Source organism: Zonotrichia leucophrys, chromosome 18 (genome assembly GCF_028769735.1).
Source record: "Zonotrichia leucophrys gambelii isolate GWCS_2022_RI chromosome 18, RI_Zleu_2.0, whole genome shotgun sequence".
Taxonomy (NCBI): domain Eukaryota; kingdom Metazoa; phylum Chordata; class Aves; order Passeriformes; family Passerellidae; genus Zonotrichia; species Zonotrichia leucophrys.
In genome coordinates, this window is record NC_088187.1 from 1,926,189 (window position 1) to 1,949,063 (window position 22,875).

The 22,875-nt window shown below is 57.7% G+C and overlaps 2 protein-coding genes across 4 annotated transcripts; both read right to left on the reverse strand.

Annotated features, from left to right (window-relative positions):
• Positions 1 to 265: 265 nt before the first annotated feature.
• Positions 266 to 11,170, reverse strand: SPATA20 (spermatogenesis associated 20). 2 transcript variants are annotated; one of them, XM_064728176.1, is made up of 16 exons: positions 11,103 to 11,170; positions 10,036 to 10,225; positions 9,858 to 9,922; positions 9,343 to 9,497; positions 8,965 to 9,108; positions 8,520 to 8,721; positions 8,291 to 8,421; positions 8,093 to 8,197; positions 7,464 to 7,538; positions 7,040 to 7,252; positions 6,689 to 6,881; positions 5,788 to 5,956; positions 5,182 to 5,390; positions 4,872 to 5,071; positions 4,671 to 4,751; positions 266 to 986 (listed from the first exon to the last, which is right to left on the reverse strand). In XM_064728176.1, the coding sequence occupies exons 2-16, from the start codon at positions 10,143 to 10,145 to the stop codon at positions 816 to 818; spliced, it is 2,223 nt and encodes a 740-aa protein (XP_064584246.1). In that variant the 5' UTR covers positions 10,146 to 10,225; positions 11,103 to 11,170; the 3' UTR covers positions 266 to 815. The 2 variants fall into 2 exon arrangements, with proteins under 2 accessions (XP_064584246.1, XP_064584245.1); XM_064728175.1 differs by having other exon boundaries at positions 10,036 to 10,173; positions 11,103 to 11,156.
• A 206-nt stretch (positions 11,171 to 11,376) lies between these two features.
• Positions 11,377 to 20,777, reverse strand: EPN3 (epsin 3). Of its 2 annotated transcripts, XM_064728548.1 has the most exons (10): positions 20,506 to 20,777; positions 17,262 to 17,917; positions 16,785 to 16,903; positions 15,119 to 15,202; positions 14,736 to 14,843; positions 14,559 to 14,643; positions 14,011 to 14,322; positions 13,049 to 13,150; positions 12,454 to 12,675; positions 11,377 to 12,323 (listed from the first exon to the last, which is right to left on the reverse strand). In XM_064728548.1, exons 2-10 carry the CDS (start codon positions 17,830 to 17,832, stop codon positions 12,004 to 12,006), a joined length of 1,923 nt encoding a protein of 640 aa, XP_064584618.1. In that variant the 5' UTR covers positions 17,833 to 17,917; positions 20,506 to 20,777; the 3' UTR covers positions 11,377 to 12,003. The 2 variants fall into 2 exon arrangements, with proteins under 2 accessions (XP_064584618.1, XP_064584619.1); XM_064728549.1 differs by lacking the exon at positions 15,119 to 15,202 and having other exon boundaries at positions 20,506 to 20,776.
• Positions 20,778 to 22,875: the final 2,098 nt, after the last annotated feature.

Genomic DNA, 22,875 nt, shown 5'->3' on the forward strand with positions numbered 1-22,875 from the left:
AAAACCCCTTCACTCAGATGAAGTGCAAAATTCCGATTTGACTTCAAAGGCATTTCTCCTGGCTAGTTACTCCCAAACCCTGGCACAACCCACTAGAAAGCCAGTGGGCAGTGCTATTTTGCTGCCAGATGACAGCACCCAGCCAGCTGGGGTGTGAGGTGCTGTGCTGGGGGAGCCCAGGGTGTCAGAGGGATGCTGAAAACCTGGTACTCACCCATTTGGAAGCAGGGAGGACAAGGAAGGAAGGAGGGGAGGAAAGAGAGGATAAACTTTACATTAGTTGTAATCAGCAGGGTTTTTCCATGCACTATATATTCAGTTAATGTATGTTACAATCTCCTCTGAAACGGAAAAATACCACAGCTGTTGTAGCCAATAACACTTTTAAGAGCGCTTGACTCCCAAGTCATCCAGGTGCTTTTGACAGTGTTACCCAGGGTTGCTATAGGAACCCTAACAGTGTTCCCATCTGACTTCTCCATTAACACTGGATTTATATTTAATTCGGTTTTCTTTTCCTCAGCAAGAAGAGGTGAGAAGCAAGCATGAATACAGAGGCAGGAGATGCTCCTCCATGGGTGTCTCCTGGACATACCAGAAACAGGACCCAGGACCACGGTCACTTGTGCTGAGACACTGCTGAAGCAACAATGCAAGCAGACCCTGACCTGCTGCAGGTAGGAAGAGCACAGCCCCACTGCACTGCTAGGAGCCATCTGGGATGGTGCTCAGGTTGCCTCTGTTATGAGGTTCTCCCATGTTCCCGTGCCAGTCTGTCCCACTCTTGCCTTCCCACGGGCAGCACGACTGAGGGCTCACGGGCTGAGCATCCCACGCAGCTCCTGGACAGAGGTGACAGGCAGGGAGCAGGTGAAGTTGCTGCAGACATAGGCAGTGGCTTTCCCATCCTTCCTCTCCAGGGATGCAAGGAAAGGCAGCTGGCGGTAGAGGAACCCAGCGCTGTCTCCATCTGCGACCATCAGCACCTGTCCAGAGAAGGAGCTGTAAGAGCCAGAGAGCACAGGCAGCGCCAGCCAGCTGGTCCTTCCTGCCCCTTCCTGCCCCACTGACATGCTGAGGGCTGGCAGTGTCCCCCCACACACTCTCTCAAAATGGAGAGGGGATGGGCAGCTGAAGGGATCCGCTCCAGCCCTCTGCCAGGGTCCTCACACCTATAATGCCAGTGCAGAAAAAACCATGATGGAGATGTGGCAGCCTAACCACACCAAACACTTGGCAGCCAGGATGAAGCACAGGGATCGGCACATCCCAGCCTAGCCAGCTCCTTGGGGACACCTACCCAGCCAAAGAACAGCCCCACAAACAGCTGCAGCATTGCCCCATCTGACCTGCAGCCCAGCTCCTCCTGCCCTACCCACACCTCCCAGAAAAACTCAGGCAGCAATGAGCAGTGGGTCAGGGGCTCTCCCAGCTGACACAGCAGCATCAGCCAGAGGTGATGACTGGGCTGCCAGGATAATTAGCTTTTCTGAAAGGGAAAATGTTTGTTAAAGCCTCGGGGCTTACAGGCTAATCAGGAGAAAGGCCAGGAGCTGGCAGCGAGCCTCATGCTGACACAGATGCAAAGGGTGAGCAAAAGGCTGTCCTTCCCAAGGCACAGAGGGAACATCCTGCTGCTGGAGCACACAGCTGTCCCTTGCCCGCCCCAATCCAAGCCCTGCATGTGTCTGCTGAGCATGGACACACTCACAACATGTCCCTACTACTCATGCCAATGCCACCAAGGGATGCTGACACCAAATGCTGCCTCTCACAGCACACACATCTCCCCACCATGGCACTGCTCACCTGGCATGCAGCATCCTCTACACCAGAGCCAGCAGAAGACCCAGCACTGGCATCCAGAGACACCCACACAGCCTCACTCATGCCTGGCAGGGGCTGCCCACACCCTTGTGTCCCCAGGGGGGCACCACATCCCCAGGTGCCTGCCCTGGATAGTGGTTGCTGCCTGCCCTGGATAGTGGTTGCTGCAGTCCTGTTCTATCCACTATCACCCCACATCTGCTTGACCCAGCTCTGGCTCAGCCTGTCTCCCTGCCTGCCTCTTGCTCCCCCCAATCCCCTCCCCCTTTGCCTTTGTCTGGAATTAATTCCAGGAGTGATTAATTACCAATTCATGTCCAATCTGAAATTCATTATTCATTTTTCTCACAAGCTCCCCAAGGTCCTCTCACAGGGCCAGGATGAAGGCAAGTGGCAGGCGAGTGCTCTGCAGCCGAGGAGATAATGGGATCCTTCATAATTACCCTAAAGACCATTAACAGGGCAGGGATCTATACCAGCAGCTGGGATCCAGCCCCAGAGCAGGGAACCAACCCTCTCTGCTCCCAGCACCAGGACACTCACAGGAACAGCTCTCAGCATCACCCCTACTTGCATCCCCAAAGAGCTGCCTGCAGCAAAGGGCTACTCCAGAGCCAGGGTCCATTTAAAATCACAACCTCAATGCAATTCTATCATTAGCATCTTGTTACAGCAAGGATTTCAGGGTGAAGTTTGTAAGGAATTAATTACTGAAACAACCTAATTAATTGTGTTCCTGCACACAAGCCTGGCCCCCGGCACCCTGCTGGCACAAAGGGAATGGGGCCGCAGGAGAACAGGGATGCTCCCCCAACTCCTTGGCAAAGGCAATTCCCAAATCAGCCATGTCTCTGGAGCAGGTGACCCAGGGCTGCTCTGCTTAGGCAGCTTCCCGTGGCAGGGAAGGAGATGTGAGGAGCAGCTGGAGGGGGATGGAGGCAGGTGGGAACAGGAGCATGCTCATTTCTGTGTGATGCAGCATGGAAGGAGGGACGGCTGTTGGGAGGCAGTGGGCTGCTCCCAAAGGTGGTGCAACTCCCTGAGAAGTGGGATTCTCCCCCATTCCTCTCATCACCTCTGCAAGGGGAGGAGCCATTGCTACTGCCAGAGATCATGCTCCTGCACACTCCTGCACACTCATGCCTGGGGAAGGGGAGATACATGCTCCTCTGGGGGAGAGCTCTACCCTCCTGCCACAATTCTTCTTCCAGGAAACAAACCCAAGCTGCAACAGCTTTGGCTCCATCCCATCATCGCAACATGAGGAACACACAAGGGGCAAACAGAGCTACACTCCCACCCTGCCTGCTGCCAGCTCCCACCTACAGCCTCTCACATGCCCCTCAAAGCATAGGCCCCCTGCAAGCAGCCCTGGCAGGCATGACCATGGCTTCACTCCCCCATGGAAATATCCATCCAGAATACCCAGCCCTCATCTTCTCTCTTCCCCAAGGAATGCAAAAGCTTGAAAGAGAAAGATCCTCCCCTGGGGAAAGAGCAGCCCCACCAGCCAGGCTTGTTATCAGCTTTGCAGGAGGGAGCCAGACTGCAGGGGAGAGGAGGATATGGCTGTGCTATTTGTTCTGCTCAAGACCCCAGAATGGCAGTGTGGGCTCAGGGGACCAAGGGCTGAACAGCTGTGGGCAGAGGGTTATTAACAGTGGTGCTGGGCTCCTGTTCCTGCAAACTGGGTCAGCCAGTGTAATCCTTCAAAGGGACAGAGGTCGAGTGTGGGAATAGAGGCCTCGCACACAAAATAGGGACCTGCATGGAACAAGAGTGCTGCTGGATGGGTGATGACAGAGGAAGGACAGAGAGCTGTATGCCCCACTCCTGCCCCTGGAATGTGTCCCTCCTCCTCCAATCCTGACATCAAACATCACTGGGCAGAGGGCTAGGGGTGACACCTCTGTGGGCTGAGCTAACAGAGTACAGAGCAGAGGATTCTGTGCTGATGGCTCAGCCCTCCCCAGTTCATCCTAGCTGGGGTTACAGAGGCAAAGTGGTGCTTGGGCTTCAGCTCCCCAGACACTGAGACTGAACATGCCAGTCCCTGGCACCAGGGCCCAATGGGCAGGGATGAATCCAATCCAAACACCAAACTCCCTCACTCACAGCCCAATCCTATTTCCCTCAGCTCCACAGATTTGCTGAGGTCAAAGCCATCATTCCCAGGCAGGGACACTGGCCACCAAAGCTGATGGGCACCAGCTGCTGTGCTGCCCTTCCCTGCCAGTTCCAGATGCAGCCAACAACTCCAGTCCTTCTGTGAGATGCACTGATACACCCAAAGCAGACATGAGGACAAGCAGATCAGGCAGGAACCCCAATACACATCAACAGCTGCTGGATGGGAGAAGAGCTTTGGGAAAAGCCAGCATCTCCCAGCTGGTGGTACCCAGAACTGGAGTGAGGCACTGCCTCATCCCTTCCAACGATGCAAGGGTGTCTCCAGGCAGCAGGTGACCCAGATGCTAACTGGGTCTGCACAGGACATGACACATCCACACTAGGCATGACACATTCACACCGGAATGAAAGGTTTCCCCTTGGGAATGCACTGGGCTTTACACTGAGAGCAGTGCAAACAGCCAGCAGCAATAACAACCACTGCTGCAGCCACTTCTCGGCTGGGCTGCCCATGCTCTGTGCAGGGAGAGGAGTGCAGGGCTCAGCCATGGCCCTGTGGCTGTGCTCAGAAATGAAAAGGACAGGATGCTTCCCAGAAGAGAGGCAGAACAGAGGAGGATGGGTGCAACAACTGCACTGAGAGAAGGGATGAAACACCAGCAGTGCAGACAGCAGAGACCAGGGAAGGGCTGGCAGGCAGGGAGCACCTCTACCTTGTTTGGGCTGAAGACAGAGCGGACACAATGCAGCATCTCTTTGGTGTCTTCTCCTTGGGGGTCCCCACAGATGACAACCTGTCCAGGGGGAGGGGGGATGGCAGGAGGGAGAAAACAGAGCTGTGACTGCACCCATGCCACTGCCAGCCCCACTTCCTACAGCAGGTCCTGCAGGGGACAATGAGCCCCAGCCCATACCTGTTTGAGGGTGTGATGGAAGACAGCAGTGGCCCGGGCCATCTCTGGGAGGGTTATCGGGATCTTCTGCAGCCTCTGTGAGAAGGCAGCCAAGATCTTGCCGGCTTTTTCCACCCACTCCATATGACCAGAGTAACAAGCTGCTCGGAGCAGGTTTGTGACAGCGACAGAGTTAGGGGTGGGCTCTGCTCCATCTTGGTCTGCAAAGGACAACATCTGCCATCAGCCCAGTGCCTCACCATCATCTGCCATCAGCCCTGTCCTCCCACACCACAACCCATGGAACACACTGCCAGGTCCCTGAGCTCACCATCCTTGAGACGCAGGAGCAGAGAGGGATCGCTGGCCTCAGTGGAGAAATAAGCAAAGCCTTTAGGGTCCCAGAAGAGTTTGTCTTGCATGTGCTGGAGATGAAGGGCCCACTCCAGCCAGCTCTGCTCCAGTGAGGCTTCATACAGGTCAAAGAGTGCCTGGATGACAAAGACATAGTCCTCCAGGAAGCCCTGGATGGGCACAGCACTGTAGTGGCACACAGGGAAGGAAAAGCAGGTTAGAAATGTTCTCCAACCCAGCAAAGCCCTGCTTACTGGTCTCTGATACCCAAGGAGATGCCACCAAGCAAAGCAATGGCTGTGGCCATCACACAACTCAGCCCCAGGGTTCTGTACAGGAGGAGAAGGTAGGGGAAGACACTTGCCAGCATGAAAGGTGAGGAACAGGAAAGGTTTTGACTTCAATTCTTCCTCACTGGCTGGGGGACACTAATCCTTCCTAAACTGCACTGAAGCTCTATACAAAACAAACAGCCTCCCTCCCACCCAGTTAGGTCCTGCCTGGAAGAGAGGACAGGGACTGCTGGGGGTCTGGGCAGCACCTGCAGGTGGCCAGTCAAGTCTGTGGAGTTTCTGATACTCACCTCTGCTCCACTGAGTTGTGCTTGCCCCGGTAGCAGCTCCGAAGCAGCCTCCCGCTGTCGGGGTCGAAAAGGTGTGTCCTCAGGAAGGCAGCTGCCTGTGCAGCCCTGCTCACATATCCCTGCTCGGCCAGGGTAGCCCCAGCCTGGGCAAAGCCTGAGATCATCAGCCCTGCAGAGGCAGAGACAGCAGGACAGGTCAGGGAGGCACACGGAACTGGTGAGAGGGTCAGAGTCAGTTCTCTGAAGGAGGCTCAACGTGAAGCTCATCCTCCCTGACGGCAGCAGGTCAGGTCTTAGCTCTTCTGCTCAGTTCCAATCATTAATGAAGTCACTCACTGTCACCAAAGAGATAGGCAGAGTACTGTAAGGCCAGCAAGAGCTGAGCCCTCGCTTTTGGGCAGATACAGGGCTCAAGACTATTCCAGTTTGCAGGGCAACTCCAGCCCTTGCCAGCTCCAGACCCAAACACCCAGGGATTTACTGCTGGGAACAGAGCTGGGGGTCCTGCAGTGATTCCCTGAGGCAGGACCCCCAGACAGACACAGTGCTGTGATCCCTCACCCATGCAGCAGTAGGGATGGGCTCTGTACCCACCAGGGTCCTGGGGCCCCAGCTCAGACCCCTTCCCCACAGCCCAGCCAGATGAGCTGAGCTGAGTCAGGGGAAGAGTTCTGCTGCTCTCTGCTGGCAGCTGGGGAAGGAAATAAAGCCAGAGCAGTATCCCCATGCTCCCAAGGCTTGCAGGTGTGGGGCTGCTTCCACACAGCCCCTGATCACAGGTCCCAGTCACAGCCTACCCAGTGCCTCTGTGGGAGCTTCTCAGTCCCAGCAGGACCTGTTGCTACCATGCCCTGGTGGGAGTCCAGCCAAGGCATGTCCTCAGAGCAGAGCCACCCCTCACCATTCCATGCTGCCAGCATCTTGGTGTCCAGGTGTGGCCGTGGCCGCTGTGCCCGGGCTGAGGACAGTCTGTGTTGGCATTCTTGCAGGAGGGCACTCAGCCGGCCTGGCTCCAGCCCAAACCGGGCTGCCGTCAGCTCCGGGGAGCAGCGGGCAATGAGGACATTCTTTCCCTTCAGCTCCTGATGGGGGTCCTGAAGGGAGAGGGAGACATGTTCTAGAAATGCCATCAGACTTGGGAGGTGTGGGACTCTGAGTGTTTTGGGGCTGCTCTGCCATCCCTCCATGCCAATGGATGCAGGTCTCTCTCATCACTGCTCCTGACACCAGGAAAGTCTTTGCTCTCCCTCACCTTCATGGGGTCCACGTTGCCAGCCTCTTCCACTCCATAGTGGTGCATGAAGATCTCTCCCAAGGTTGTCCCCTCTGTGGCCCCCTCAACAGGGTCGGGGAGGAGAGCCCGGAGCTCCTTGGCTGTCCATACACAGAAAGCTCCTTCTCGCTTCTCTCTAGATGTGGAGGTCGGGTAGGAATCTGCATCTTCTGCACTATAGAAACCTCCTGCCTGGGAAAAGTGCAACACAGAGATCCTCCAGCTCCAGGACAACACTTTCAGCCAGCTCCCCATCATTGCAGGGCTGGCAGTCTGGCTAATGAGCCTCAGTAGTGCTCCCGACTGAGCTCAGCTAGGATGGAAGGGAGGGAAAACCAGCCCCAAGCCACATCCCAGGGTAGGGCAAGTGGCTCCCTTTGGGTCAGCTCAGGGAAGAGCTTACCTGGTCACTCAGGTCACGCGAGACGTAGAGTAAAATGTCTCGGACAACATCAGCAAAGAATTCATCACCAGAGATCTGTGTGAGACACAGCGTGGACATCAGTGTTACATGGGTGGGAGGGGGCAAGAGACACAGCAAGATATGGTGAGAGATTTCAATTTGAAGAGTTGGCAAAGGAGCATTTGAAAGTCCAAGGATTTTAAATGAAGGATAGATTCAGAGTAAGACCTTCAATAGAAATCTACTATCAGTGAGTACTGCATATCTACAAAGGGCAGTGGAGAGTAGAAATCTACTATCAGTGAGTACTGCATATCTACAAAGGGCAGTGGAGAGTAATGCTGGAGTTACACCAAGGTCAGAGGCAGCAGCATTGTCTGCTGACTTGCAAAAACCAGCCCAAAGGCTGTTTCTTCCCCCATTATGCTCAAAGCCCCAGGGCTACACTGTCACACGTTTGTGCAGCACTTCTGGATAAACAACAGGAGATGAAGGGGAGCATTGGATTGCTCCACACCCATGGGATGGGGAGTATCTTGGGGAACAGGGTTTGAAGCTGCTCCTCAAACCAGGCCAGTCCTTGCAGCCTGCAGGAGTGGGAGCCACACAGAGGGATGCCAAAGCTATACCTGGAAGGCTTTGCTGTACATGGCTGCCAGCTGCCCCTGGTCATACAGCATCTTCTCAAAGTGAGGAACATGCCAGTGCTGGTCAGTGGAGTAGCGGTGAAACCCCTGCACAGAACATGTGAAGACATCTCTACCTCAGATCTCCACCTCACACCTCCTGGCCATGACAGGGGCTTACCCCCAAAGATTTACTCCTACCTGACCAATGTGGTCATGGATGCCCCCATGGGCCATCATCTTGAGGGTGTGCAGAGCCATCTGCAGTGCCCGGGCACCTTCTGGAGTTGTTTGGTGCAGGGCCCAGTACGTGAACAGGAAATTCAAATTCACTGAAACACAGGGAGACAACGGGAGGCTGTGGGGTGGGCTCTGCCCCCACGCTGCTGTCTGCCTCACAGCAGGTCTCAGCAGAAGAGACCAGACTGACCTGGGGTGGGGAACTTGGGGGATTTGGAAAATCCACCATATTCCTCATCATAGGATCTGGAGAGCTGCTGGAAACAGGTACCCATCACTTCTTTGGCTGGTGGGGGTGACTCCTGGCCCTGCACACGGATCTCTGATGTGTGTCGCAATGCTTCCAGAATCCTCTGGCTGCTCTCCAACAGGGCATCTTTGTTCTCCTTCCACTAAGATGCAATGCGAAAGAGATCTTATTGCTTTGCACCAGTCCAAACCATACCTCCAGTTCTCAATCACCCTCCCCAAATCAGCTCAAACCCACTTCTAACCAAGCTAAAGCTCTGGCTGGTTCTCTGGGCTATTCTTCCTCACAACTGAATCTCCTAACTCAGTTACCCTTCAAGCCCAGACCAATTTCCCTGTGCTCCCTTTGGTTCAGCCCTGTCTGCTACACCATTCCTGCCCCACACCTGCTCTGCGATCCGGAGCAGCACAGTCCGAAAACCAACACGATGAACTCCATCCTCAGGAGGGAAATACGTCCCCCCAGCAAAGGGCTTGAGGTCTGGGGTCAGCCAGACACTCATGGGCCAACCACCTCCACCACTGGTGGCCTGAAAGACAAAACACACTGAAAGACAAACAAGGTCACACAATAGGCACCTGCTCTGTGCCCTTCCAGCACATACAAGAGCCTCATGCAAAGAGAGATGTGTGCTTCTGTCCACCGTTGATACCCATCCAGACCACCCCATATACTGGTTCTGCTTGCCTGAGGAACATGACAATGAACAACACCCTGAGAGAACCAGTCAAAGCCTCCTGGGCCCTGCCCGTGCCTCCCTCACCTGCACGAAGGTCATGTATACTTTATCCACATCTGGCCGCTCCTCACGATCCACTTTGATGCACACAAAGTGCTCATTCATGATCTCCCCAATCTCCTTGCTCTTGAAGGACTCCTCCTCCATGACATGGCACCAGTGGCAGGTGGAGTAGCCAACTGCAAACAAGCTTAGATGGGTGAGAACTGGTCCTTTGCAGGGAGCAGGAAACACATCATGGGGCGAACACTCAGAGATGGGGACCCTTGCTATGGGCAAGAGCTGCTGCCTCCCTGGACAAGAAATGGAGAAGAGTCTCCTGAACTCTCCAGCTCTTGATCCTAAAAGCTGGCCAAGGACTCTGGTCCTGCATGCAGCCCATTTTCAGAGAGAGCTACTCCAGCACATGGTGCTCTCTTGCTTGGTGGTCACCCATACCTACATGGCTAATCACACACCAGCTCAGGATGCAGCTCAGCTTATCTGATCATCTACTGACCAACACATGGGGACATGAAATATGCCTTGTTTCTGGTTACCTGACAGGAATATCAGCTTGTTTTCTCTCTTTGCTTTATCAAAGGCTTCCTGACCCCAAGGGTACCTGTGGGGGGAAGACAAGAGTCCCTCAGCCCCATGGACACAACAACAAGAGGAGGAGGAGGAGGAGGAAGAGGAGGAGGAGGAAGTGGGGGAAAGGCTCCCCATTGCTCTTACCAATCCACAGGGTTGTGGGCGTGCTGCAGGAGGTACGGGGACTTTTCGTTAATCAGGCGGTTGGTGTGACGAGGGACGCTGGGGGGGCCGGGTGTCCCCACCGTGGCCATGGCTGCGATCCCCGTTAGAAATATGTGCCTGTGACACCAAACAGGCTCAGGGGTTCCCTGCTCACCACAAAGCTCAGCCTCTGGACAGAGCCATGACAGACCAGAGCATCAGCACCACCACCCCAGGTCCTGCTGTGCCCCAGGACAGGGTGCTGCTCTCCACTACTCGCTCCCCATGCCAAAGGAAACAGTCTCAGCCCCAGGTAGCTCTGCTGGGGTTCAGTCCACCCCAATCCCCCCTAGGACGATACAAGTCCTTCCCACTCACTGGAGGCTCAGAGGAGCTTGTTCTCCAGTTTGGCACACCCCACCCATGCTGGGGGGAAGGCCATTCCCAGAGCTGCTCCTCCCACCAGCACACTTTGGGGGCACACTCAACAGCTGTGAATGCAAGAACAGCATCTGCGGGACCTGACCTGCGTGTCCGCAGGGAGAACACCCCCTCAGAAAGGAAAATCCCCTCTCGTGGAGTGGATGTGGGCAGGGGGGACACGGGCTCTTTATGATGAGGGGAATGGGGGGCAGGGAGACTGCTCTGCTGCTGGGTAGATGCGGGCTTTGGGTATGGGGATGCAAGAGACGCAGGGCTGGGATGCAGGAGATGGGAAAGGGGTGCAGAACGGAGGTACAGAGTATGTTAAGTCCTGAGGGGCTGTGGTAGTGAGAGGAGGATTTAGGGAGGATACAGGGGGATACGGGGAGGATGTCGGGGAAGGCAGGAGAAGCGTACGGCTGCGAAAAGGCTCTATGAGGGGCTCAGGAAGGTGCAGGGAAAATGTAGAGGAAATGCAGACGGAGTACAGGGCGTTGCAGGAGAATTCAGGGGACGCGGGCGCTGCAGCGAGGACGCGGGGGGCACGGGAGAAGTGCGGGGAGGATTCGCGGAGTGGCGGGGACGCGGTGATGGCGCAGCCACCGCACCCGGGGCTGGACCCGCCCCCCCGGCCCCTCCGGTACCTGCGGGCGCAGCGCAGCGGCGCCGCCAACATGGCGGCAGCTCCCCGGGCCCCGCCCCTTACCGGCCCCCGTGCCCCCGGTGCCCCCGCCCCTTACCGGCCCGGCCGCGCCCTCCTCCGTCACCGCCCGGCCCCTGAGGCGCAGCCTCGCCCCCACTGGGCCCCCGCCCCTCCTGGTTCCGGCCCCGCCCCGTTACCGGCCCACAGCCGTTACCGCCCCGCGCCGCGGTCGCTCAGCGCAGTTCACAGTGGCACGGGGCACTCACAGGCGTACACTGGGTTGCTCAGCGCAGTTTATTGTCGCACGGGCACCCGCAGCCGCCGCCGCCGCCATGGCAGCGCCCAAGCACCGCCGCCCCCGCCCCTGGAGCGGCGCCCAGCAGCGGGCGAGGGGCAGTGGCGGCGGGACGGGGGTGAGGGGGAGCAGCCAAGGGAGGGCGAACCCCGCGGGGTGGGAGGACCCGCGGCTTCCACCCCCGGCCCTGCGCTGCCCCAGATCCCCGCTGTTCTGGGGCAAAGTCCCACCACGCCGGGGGTCCATCCAGCAGCCGGATCCCGTGCACTCGCCCGGCCCACTGAGCGGAGCCCCCGCACCACAGCCCTTTGTAAGGCCTCCGCCATGGCCCCTCACAGGGGAAGGGGGTTCCGGGGCTCATGCTGGCTGCCCCCCAGCCAGCCCCACCGTGGCCCCCCACACCGGCCCTCACAGGGGAAGGGGTCCCCTGTTGCCCGTCAAGCACGGGGGCTCATGCTGGCTGCCCCCCACAGTGGGCACGGGGAGGGGGCTGCGTGGGGGCATCCTCCCGTGCAGCTTAGCAAACCCCCAAGTCTTGGTGGAAGGAATGATCGGGGGGATTGTAACAGCTGGGGAGGGGGTCCACATGTCCAGATGTCCAGAGGGTTCAGAGGAAGGGGTTGAGCCCCCCGGGCGCGGACGGCGGGGCCGGGGGGCCGCTCAGCGGCAGTAAAGGCTGCGGCAAGGTGCTGGGGAGTTCGGGGAAGGTGCCAGCCTGCGGAAAGGCACTGGCGGAGGCGGGGAGGGCAGCGGTGGCAGCGGGGACGCTGCTGAGGGGCAGCGGCAGGGATGCGCTGTAGGTCATGGAGTTGGCGGGGTGGCCGGTGGGCAGGCCGGGCACTGGCGAGCTGGTCCGCATCTGGTTCAGCGTCGGCTTGGGCTGTTCGGAGAGGCTGAAGGGGTTGGTGGGGGACGGCGTGCTCAGACCTGGCAAAGAGAAGATGGGACATGTCAGGACAGCCAGGCTGCTTCCAGCAGTTCTGCTCCTCCTCCTTCTCCCCCACCACCACCTGCCCAGCGCAGGGAAGCCCCTGGCCAGCAGCCCTGCAGCACCTACCCGAGAGAAAGGGGTTGCGGGTCTTGGAGGCCGGAGTAGGTGCGACCAGGGAGTCCAGGTTGACCAGGGAGGAGGCGGCAGGGCCAAGGAAGGCCTCGGGAGTTTTACAGTCCTTCCGATCCTTGCCGGATTCAGGCAGGGAGTCAGCCAGGTTGGCAAGGTCAAAGCTCTTTGCCCCATCCTGCCTGGTGCTGGGGAACAGGTCGCCAAAGGGGTCGGGCTCTGAGATGGAGGGAGATGAGACACATGAGCCAGCTGGGAGACACCAAGGGTGAGAGCACTCTCCCTTGTCACTGCACAGGGTGGCTGACAGCACATCTCACCCCAGGTCACAGCGTGACACAGTGGGGCTGAGCCTGCAGCATGGCCCGCCCAAGTATCCCCCAAGCCACCATGGGAGACAGCTGAGTTAGGGACATGAGCACACACAGAGACTTGGCTTGGCTGCTCCCTTAGCTGTCGGGCAGACTGAGACCACAGCAAGTGCCCGTGGAAACACGATCTGTCCATACCAGCAAGCAACTACACACAAGCTGGCCAGCCCTAGAGCTGCCTCCCTGCCACAGGTCAGCACCTGCCCACTCCCAGCTCTTACCCACAGGGCTGCTGGACTTGGCCGAGGAGGGCGGCTGCGAGGGCTCCTGCTCCGGCGGCTCGGGCGGCTTTGCAAACGGGTCAAAAGCGTTCCCCCCTGGAGCTGGGGGGAAGAGGGGACACTCAAGGAGGGGAGCAAGCAGGGAGGTGTGGAGCAGGAGATGGAAGGGCAGGAGAGAGGCAGGGGTGGCTGCCTGCAAGGAGTCAGAGAAGAGGGGATGCAATGCAGGGCATGGGTTTGGGGGTCAGGAATGTGCACTGGGGAAGGCTTAGATGCACTAGATCACGAGATCATTGCAGACAAAGACACCCCTACTGCTTGCAGCCATTACACCATAACAAGCAGGTCCCTTTCCCAGCCCCAGCAGGGACAGGTAGAGGGGACAGGTCTGCAGGAATGCTTTAGCAAACAGCACTGGCCCCCAGACCAGGTTCTGCAACCCTCACCAGGGACCAAAACAGGGGGAAACACATGCAGGACCTGCACAGGGCTAGAGGAAACACCCAGGAGGGAACTGAGAGTGACACTGAGCTTTGAAACACAGGCTGCTCCTACAACTGTTTCCCCATCTGCAACATGGCACCTGCGACCAGCAACGGTCCTGTCTAGTCCTGGCAGGGTGTACAAGGGTCATTTGGGTTGAGCAAATAGGTATCACTAATGGGACACAGCATCACCCCACTGCTGGAGGGGTGTGGGGCTGCCACCTGCTCCCATCAGATGGCTCTATTAACTGCCATGTTAATTAAAGCAGCCTGTTCTGTACAAAGATAAAGCCTAAAAGTTCCTTGAAGTCTTCAGGATGCTGAGGGATGAGCTAAGGGACAGGAGGGTGGGGAAGGGGTGCTTGGGGAGCTGGTTGAAGGGGGGAGAACCCAGAGATGCCCACTTGCAGGAGGGTAGTGATGGTCAAGGCTGTCCTCAATCCTCAGCAAAGCCAAAAGGTCCATTGAGCCTCTTACCAGGGGTTGGAGGCTGCTCAGGCACAGCAGCCCAAGGGTCAGGAGCTGGTGTAGAATTGGAGCCCTGGGGGGCTGGGGGGGATGCTGTTCCCCAGGGGTCTGCAGGAGGGAAGCCAGAAGACATCGGTGCCTTCCCCCAGGGGTCAGAGGCTGCAGTGGTGCTGGGGGGAAAGTCCCAGGGCCCAGCAGGGGTTTGCTGGGATGAGGCGCTCGCCTGGGAGAGGGGCTCCCCACCAGGGTCTGGCACTGGCACCCAGGGATCCGCTGCACCGCTCCAGGCAGAGGCCACCGGCTCCACTTTGGGTTTCATATCTGGAAAAAAAGGGAAACACTAGGAGAGGGGAACAATGCAGAGCACAGAGGAATGCTGAGTGGTGGGTATGTGGCCAGGAAACCATGGCTTCCAGCAGTACCACCTGGGAGTGTAATGGAGTAGGCACGAGGGAGAGAAGGCAGAGGTCCTCATTGTTGAGCTGCTGGAGGAACAGAGGCAAGGGACAACTTTCTGCCACTGTCCCAAATTCTGGCAGCCTGCAAGTTGTCCTCACCTGTCATATCCCATGGGTCAGCAGACGTGTGGCTGGAGGGGGCTGGCGCCGGCCCAAATATATCTGCCAGCTCCAGAATAGAAGACTGCGGACAGGAAGGGAATAAAAAGGTGAGAGGAGCCTGGGGCAGACCTGCAGGATCACCCCCGTGTGGCCACCCAGCCTCCAGTGCTATACCTGGCTTTTCTTCATCTTATCTTCTTCTTGCTCTTCGTCCCTGCCTGGGGCAGTCTCCTCCACAGGTCTCTGCTGCAGGGAGTTCTCCCCTTGCCAGGTCCTCACTTCCTGTAGGGACAAGGGATGGGGCCTGTGAGCTCAGCAACCCTGCAGACAGCACCTTCTCCAGGAGACACACCCAGCACAGGAGCTGCCACCCAAGAAGTCCCAGCATCTGAGCAGACAGCTCCTCCAGGGCCGAGCCCCCAGGAGAGCACTCAGCAGACAGCCCGGAGCAGCGAAAGCAAAGCGGGCACCGGAGCCAGGCGATGTTTTGGGCTCCGGTGCCACAGAGAGACCAAGTGCAAGGAGAGCGGAGCGCCAGGGCCGCAGGACACAGGTACCTTCTCGTGCTCCTCTTTGCTCAGCGCGAGCGCGAGCTGCAATTGCCTTTCTTCGTCTGTACTGGAAAGTGGAGGAAGTGGCTTCTGGCAACAGAGGAAATTGGGTGATATTTCAGCTTGCCCTCAACTCGCAAGACTGCTTGGTGGTTGTCCCTCTCCTTGCCACCGCCATTCCAGCGGCCCCTTGCCTGCCTGCACAGCATCTGTGCCCATGCAGCTGGCCCTGCCTGCAGACCCCCAGCCCAGGGTCCCTGTGCTCTCTGACCAGCTCCTGCTCAGGTTCTGTGCAGCCCCTGCCCAGCTCCTTCCCCGATCCCATCACCTGCCGCTGGATTAAGGCTGGGATGACCCTAAATTAGGCAGTCAGCATCTCCCCTGGGAGGTTTTTGGGGACCCTGATGCAGTCAGTGAAGGAAAGGAGTAAGACATCCCCTTGCCCTGGCAGCCTGCTGAGTAAAGATGGTTTGTGACACTGACCGGCCTCAGTTTGGGATTCCTGCCAGCCCCACACCTAGACCTGAGTAGACTTTGGGGAGAGACTGTCCCTGTACCACCATGGTGGCCCTGATCACTGCCCCATGACACTTTTCCAGCAGTGTGGGGACTCATGGGGGCTGGGAATGGGTACCCTGATAAGGGTGTACGTGTGTCAACACCCATAAATGTGTGTACATGACTGTGCAGCCCAGATGGACTCCAACAAAAAGGCAACACTTTCCAGAGAGTTTCTTCAGTGCTCATTGGAACAGTGTGAGGATGCTATAAATACTCCAATTCCAGGACAAAAATAGGGATATACACCCTGCTTTGCCTCCAAAAGAGCCTCCATCAAGCAGGGAAGACTGGCAGCAACAAGCATCATCTCTAGAGCACATCCTCTGCCTGGCACAACTGAGCTCATGGTGCTGGGTGACAACTCCAGGGGATGCCCACCAGTCCAGCCATGCAGCTCCTTGGTCCCCATGTTCCTCTGATTTTGTGTACTGCCTGTACCCACAGGCTCGTGCACGCTGTGCTAGCTGTTTGCTGGTGACCAAATAATCCATTCTTGGTGAAAAAGGGGCCAGCAGACAGGAGAAGGGACAGCCTGAGGTGGCTTCACATTGGGCACAGCATCTCACTTGCCTGATTCCTCCTGGGGCCGTTTCCCAGTGCTCCTTCTAGCCTAGTTTGAAAGGACCAGACAGTGGGAGGGAGCATCTGTGAGCCCCCAGCCCTGGGGATGCTGCTGGCCTGCACCCACACAAACTGCTGGGCAAGGCTTTGCCTCCTCAAACCTCTGTGGGTAGGCAAGAGGAATGGGGAAGCTTAGACCAAAAGTCCTCAGCAGAGGAGGGCAACCAGGTTGGAGGGGTGGGCTTTGGGGTAAATCCAGAAGACCCCCTAAGTTCACCCTGGAGTCTGGGAAGCTGGACAGATCCCAGCCTGGTGCTGTCCTCTCTAATATGAGAACAGGGAGCAGGGGCAGCCCACGCCTCCATCTGCCCGCTGGTGATTTTGGATGCCAGACACAATGCGAGCAGCCTGGTACAGTTGCAGGTACATGCACCAGCCTCAGGCAGCCCTCAAAATCCTGCCTCTTCCCAGGGAACTGACCCACTGTGTTCACAGATAAGGCAAGGTAAGGGAGATGCCTCACACCCCAGGACAGGCAGGGCCACTCTACCTTCTCTGCCTCCTCCCGACTCATGGCCAGTGCCAGCTGCAGCTGCAGCTCCTCCTCTCCTGTCGTCTGGGGCCGTGCTTGCTCCAGGTCAGAGGCAAACCGTGGGGATGAGGATGATGCTGGGAGATAAAAGAGGAAAAAGGGAAGGAGTGGCATCAGGACTTGAGGTATTTTGGGAAGCACATCAGCAGTTTCCAGGCCTCTGTCCCAATACCCAGCCTCCTCAGGAGATGTAGCCACACTTTAGAGCTCACTACCTTGAACAGGCCACGAGCTTAAGGCTGGAGGCACCACCAGCTGCCACTGCTACTGGGGTCCACCACTGGCCCAGCCAAATCTCTGCCCTGTGGTGCAGGATGGGCTTTACCACCACCATCCCAAAAGATGCAGAAGAATGACGGGCACCAAGCAGGTGCAAACCACATGTAACACCTGCCTCCCCTGAGAGAGCCCGAGTGAGCTGCCAGTAACACTCACAGTTGAACGAGGAGGGTGAGCCCCGTGCCCGGCTGTAATCTTCACCGTAGGGTGATGCCCGGCGGCCGTAGCTGACCTGGTGGCTGCCACTGCCCATGCCCTCCAGGGCCATGCGCTCCTTGGTCTGCAGCGCGTGCGCCCGTTCCTGCTTCAGCCGCTCCTCGTCCTTCAGCAGCGCCATCACCTGCTTCACCTTCTCCCGGATGTTGATGCCCTGGTCCTTGCCGTCACGGTCCACATACTGGAAGTCCTTCAGCGTCTGGATGGTGTAGAGGTTCTCCCGGCACTGGTGGGTCACCTTCTCGGAGCCAGTTTTGATGAGGTAGTCCAGAAGGGTGAGGGCTTTGTAGACGTGACGCCAGTTCTTGCCGCTGTCATTCAGCCGCCGCCAGATCATGCCCATGACCTCGGCAAAAGCCACCGTGTTGAAGGTGAGGTCGGCGATCTCTGACATCAGAGAACTGGGAGGACCCCAGGGATCATTGGAGGTGGCCTCCCGCACCTTGATCTCTGCCTCTGAGTAGTTGTGCACGATGTTCTTCACCTGCCGACGCAGCGCCGAGGTTGTCATGGCTGTGTGGTGCTGGAGACCTGCTGGTGGCAGGCAGGAACAGTGGAGAAGGGATGAGTGAGCACAGCCACAGCCTCACCAGCACCTGCAGCAGGGACAGTGACACAGAGATCTCAGCATTGCCTCAACCACCAAGACCCATTTCCAGAGTCCTTGGCTGGCATCAGGGACATTTTTCAAGGTGGATGTGACCATCACAGGGGCATCAGGTGCACCCTGCTAGGCTGCCACGACTCACCAACTCAGACACACAGGATGCTCAAGGGGAAAAGAAATCTCATGGCAAGTGATACCCAGAATTGCCAAGCCACCACAAGTTTTGACTCTGGATTCAGCAACATTTGGAGATTCTACCCTGCACTTCTGCTTCTAAAAGTAATCATCTGAAAATGGCAGCTCACTCCTCCAGATCCTGTCTGCCTCAACTCCATTCTCCTGGCAAAGCTGATTTCAGACCCTCCCAGCCCTTGTGCAGCCACGAGTTCCCCTGTACACCCAGATGCACTACCTGCACCTGCACACAGCCCTGCTTGTCCCAGTTGTCAGCCCAAGGCTCTCAGTGCTGTCAAGGCTGCATCGTGCAAACCCAAAACCTCGTCATGAGTCAGAGCCTATAACGATTCTCTAGAGCTGGCAGCTGCTCAGGCAGGTTTTCCCAGCAAATTCGGTAATTTTACTCCCGCGAGAGGCTGGTGAATTCAGGATGCTAACAGCCAGTGGCAGGTTAGCCAGCAGGATGGATAATGCAATGCCCCTCTCACCAAAACCCCGAGCTGTCTGAGCCTCCTCTGGACCAAGACACAGGGGCAGCAGGGGGTGGCATGGCTGGGAGCTGCCCTGGTACCTCCCCATGGGCAATGCCTGTCCTTGGGATGCACTGCACTGACACAGATGCAGTGACATGGGGCAATCTGGACTTGTCCTCACATGAGCCCATCACAACCCTGTGCCCTGCTCCATGCTGGTCCTAAATCCTCACCTTCTCCCTGCATGGTGAGAAGACACTGTTCACTCTCATTTTATCAGAGAGTCAAGCTGAGGGAGAGGCAGAGGCTGCCTTGCCCTCGGCAGAGTTGCACCGCAGAACTGGGGAGCTGAGCTGCTCCCAGAGCCCTCACTGCAGCTGTGACAAAACTCACTAGCAAATTTTCCCCCATCCAAGATAACACATGTGAGCAGAGGAATATCTCCCCCACACAGCAGTCTGCAGACAGCAGTTATCAGTGTCCATTTCATCACCCACCTCGGGTTCCAGTACCTCCCTGGACTGCAGCTGCTGCACCACATCCAGCCCTCTCCCAGCTCAGGATACCACTCCATCGCACTGGAGCTGGGCCAGGCCTCTGTCCCAATACCCAGCCTCCCCAGGAGATGTAGCCCACAAGCCACGCACGGCACCCACCACGGTCCCACACAACCCGCACGACCAGTCCAGCACCTCCTGCTCCCGTGGGCCAGCAGCCAGGTGCCCCACAGCTCCGCCAGCAACATCTGCTGTGAGTCAGAGCGGAGCCTGGCACCGCCACGCTCGCGGGCGGACAAAGTTTCTCTCGAGTCGCTTCCCTGCACCGATTCCCTTTCGCAATGCAGCCCGTCAGCGTCAGCGCGGCCTTTGGATCCCGCCGGGAGAGCCCGTGGTGCAGTCGGCCAGGCCAGTGCCCGCCTGGCACAGAAACGCCTCTGGGACAAGGGCAGCAACACAGCAAAGTCCTCCAGGACTTGGCTCCATGCTCTGCTTTCCACCAACACCCAGGTGGAGATAAAGTCACAATCTCCAAAGGTGCCACCAGCCTTGAAAGCACCAGCAAGCACACTGGCAGTCCGAAGAGGGGGCAGGATGGTTCCTTCTGCCTCCAACAGGTTTCCTAGCTGGACAAACCCCAGGGTCCTGTGACAGGCTCCCGGCATGGCTCATCCTGGCCAGAAACCTGACCCCAACTGGACTTTGCCGCCATGAGATGGCCTGGGAAGTCTGAATGGAAAGAGATGGGAAGCATGGGCTGGGGCAGGGATGAGAGGAACGTAATCAGGGCTGGAGCTGCCAGCGGGGTTTAGAGCTGCGGGTTTATCAAACACAGAATCATCCCCCCCCTCCCTGGAATATAAAGGGAGTGAAACAGAAGCTGTGTGGGAGATAAGGCGGCAGCACCCAGCAGCTCATATGGAATTACTGCAGTGACCTTGACCAAGAGTGGCCAGGTGGGAGAAGGACACGGCTGCGGGGCCAGGTCCCCATCGCCCGCGGGCCGGCGCGGGGGCTGCGGGGGCGACGCGGGAGCGGCGAGGGGCGAGGAGGAACGGCCGGGGGGGGAGCGGAAGGGATGGGGGGGATGCAGGGGGGGGCAAAAGGGGCCAGCGAGGGGAGGGGGGCCGGGAGAGGGATTTACAGCTCCATCCCTAATCAGGTGCAGGGCTGAGAGGAGCGGCGACCGCCATGGGGGAAGCAGCAGGGAACGGCCCCCGCAGCGCCCTCCGCCGCGCCGCCGGCTCCCGCAGCCGCCCGGCTCCCGCTCCCGCAGCCGCAGCGGGGGCCCAGCCTGGCCCAGAGGCGGCCGGCACCGAGCTGCCCGCCGGGGCCCGGCACCTCCTCAACCCGCGATGCTCCAGCGTCCAGAACCTTCCTCCTCTCCCCCCCAGCGCAGCCCGGAGCCAGGGGCGCGCAGCCCCGGTTACCTGCGCGGTGCTGCCGCCGCTGCCGCTGCCGCCGCCGGTGAGCGCGGGCTGGAGGCGGCCGCAGCCGCCCGCTCCTGCTGCGCGCCGCCGAGTTGCCGGGCTGGCTGGGCAGGTCCCGGCGGCAGGTCCCGGCTTAACCCCTTCGGGGCCGCCCGGGCACCGGCAGAGGCGCTCAGGCCCCCCCGGCGCGGCGCGGCGCAGCGCGGTGCGGTACCGGCCGCGGGGGATGCGGCGCCGAGCCCCTGCCCCGCCGCATGCGGGAGGCGGGGATGCTGTAAATGCTCAGTCACTGCCCCTTCTCTGGCAGCCAGCCAGGCGCTGCTCGCTGCTGCCTGCGCGCCTGTATTCCTTTTCCTCCCCCCCCCTCCTCCCCCCCCATTATTTTTAGACAGAAATCCACGTCCCCGGGCGCGGAAGAAGCTCCGAGGGATGCCGACCCTCCCCACCACGCAGCTCCCTCTCTGCTACCCAAGGCCACACTCGCGATTTGGGTTCTTTACATTAATTTTTTTTTTTCTTTTGCTAGGATCTAAATTTGGAGCGGGTTCTTCCCCTGCTCTGAACATCTCCCGGAGCCTGGCTGGGCGAGAGAGGGAGGCATCAGATGACATGACAAAATAAGTCATGTCTCTCGATCATTTTAATGCCACCCCCTTCTCTCTCGGCCTCTGCCTTCCATTTTAATCACTGACAGCCCTTCAAGTATTATGGATATATATAATCTTTTTAATATCACTGACATTTTCCATGAGATGGAAAACATCTCAGGTGTGCTGAGACATTCTGGGGCGGGAGGGGGGCTCGTGCCTTCCTGCTGCTGCTTCCACCAGCCACACAAAATGCTGAGCTGAGATCCATCTTGGCCCCAGGGCTCTGCCTTAGGTCTTCGGGGAGGCCATGTGCCTCTGGGGGCTTTGCAGATCTCAGCAGCCTGACATTCCCAACGGGCTGTGGCCGTGCAGGCTGAATAAGCATCTAGTCCCACTCCCAGCTGCAGTGTGGGAAAAGAGGATTTCCAGCATCGAAACCCTCTGCAGGTCAGCCCAGAGAACATCCCAGCTCGGGAAGGGGCAGGCATTCTTCATGGCAGCTCCATGGGCTCCAGGCTTCCTCTTCCTCCATTCCCAATGCTTCTGCTTCACTCTGTCAGATGGTGAGGTAGACAGCTTGCCTTTCTTCAGGCAGTAATTTTTTTATAAGCAAAGTGAATCTCTCCACGGGGAGAACATCCCGGGAGGTGTTTTTGGAGCTGTACAAATGTGGGGTTTCTTTGTGGGGGGTCCCAAAACCCCACTGTGGGTACAGGACCCAGCAAAGCACTGCTTGCTCTCAGCAGAGCCTGGCTGCTCACCCAGACCCCTCTGCCATTGGAAATGTACTGTCATCTTCTGCTTGCCTCATTTTCCTGCAATTCCCCCTCTTCCCATCCTCACTGGTGGTGATGGTGTCTTCAGGCCCCACTCACATGATGGGTTTGGAATGCACCTCCCAAGGCCAGGAAGGTTGCTCACCTTGGTTATTTAGCAAACACAACACAAATTATTAACACTAATACAAATAACGCCCACGCTTGGGAGAGGAGAAGGAATAATTTCCTTGCCTGGCTGCAAGGACTCAGCCTTACAGTGTCCTGCAGAGTGCAGGGCTGAGAGCCCTGAGGGTCCTGCTTCTAAGGTCAGAGCCCACAGCTCACACTAGGCATGTAAATAAGAGGTATATGTTTCTAAAGCTACTCTGCAGAAACCACCTCTAATTCCACTGCAGTTCCTGTTCTGTTACTTCCACAAATCAATGCAAAAGGAAAAAAAAAAATCAGCTGGCTCACAAAAAGCTGCAGCAGGCAGACAGCAGAGTACCACAGCTGTTGGCCAGCACATCCTTTCCTGCATGCTCCTTGTACCTCATTCCCTGAGGACACTCTAGTCCAAGGCTGGAAGAGGCACTGGCAATATTTATGACAAAAATTTATGACAAGAAATTAGACTATTCACAGGTTTGTTCTCCTTTGCAGAACTTCTATGCCGCCCACCTACCCTCTGCTATCAGTCTCCTCCCTGGAAGGGACAATGCCAGCACAGGACATTCTTCCATTGTACGTGACTGATGTAAAACTTTCATCTACCCCATGTTGTATTAACAGGTTTTCCTGTGGGTAGATGAACACATGGAGCCTGGTTTCAATAGGCTGGACTGAAGATATGGATCCATGGAGATATGGATGGGCTTTATTATCCTTTAAGGTAAAACTACCAAACGAAAGGATTCCTGCCTCTCCGACAATCACGTTGCCTCTAGAACATGCAGACTCCCTCTCTCCTAGAAACAGATGGCTTGAGCAGTTTGAGTTGGGCAAATTCACAAAGCTGATAA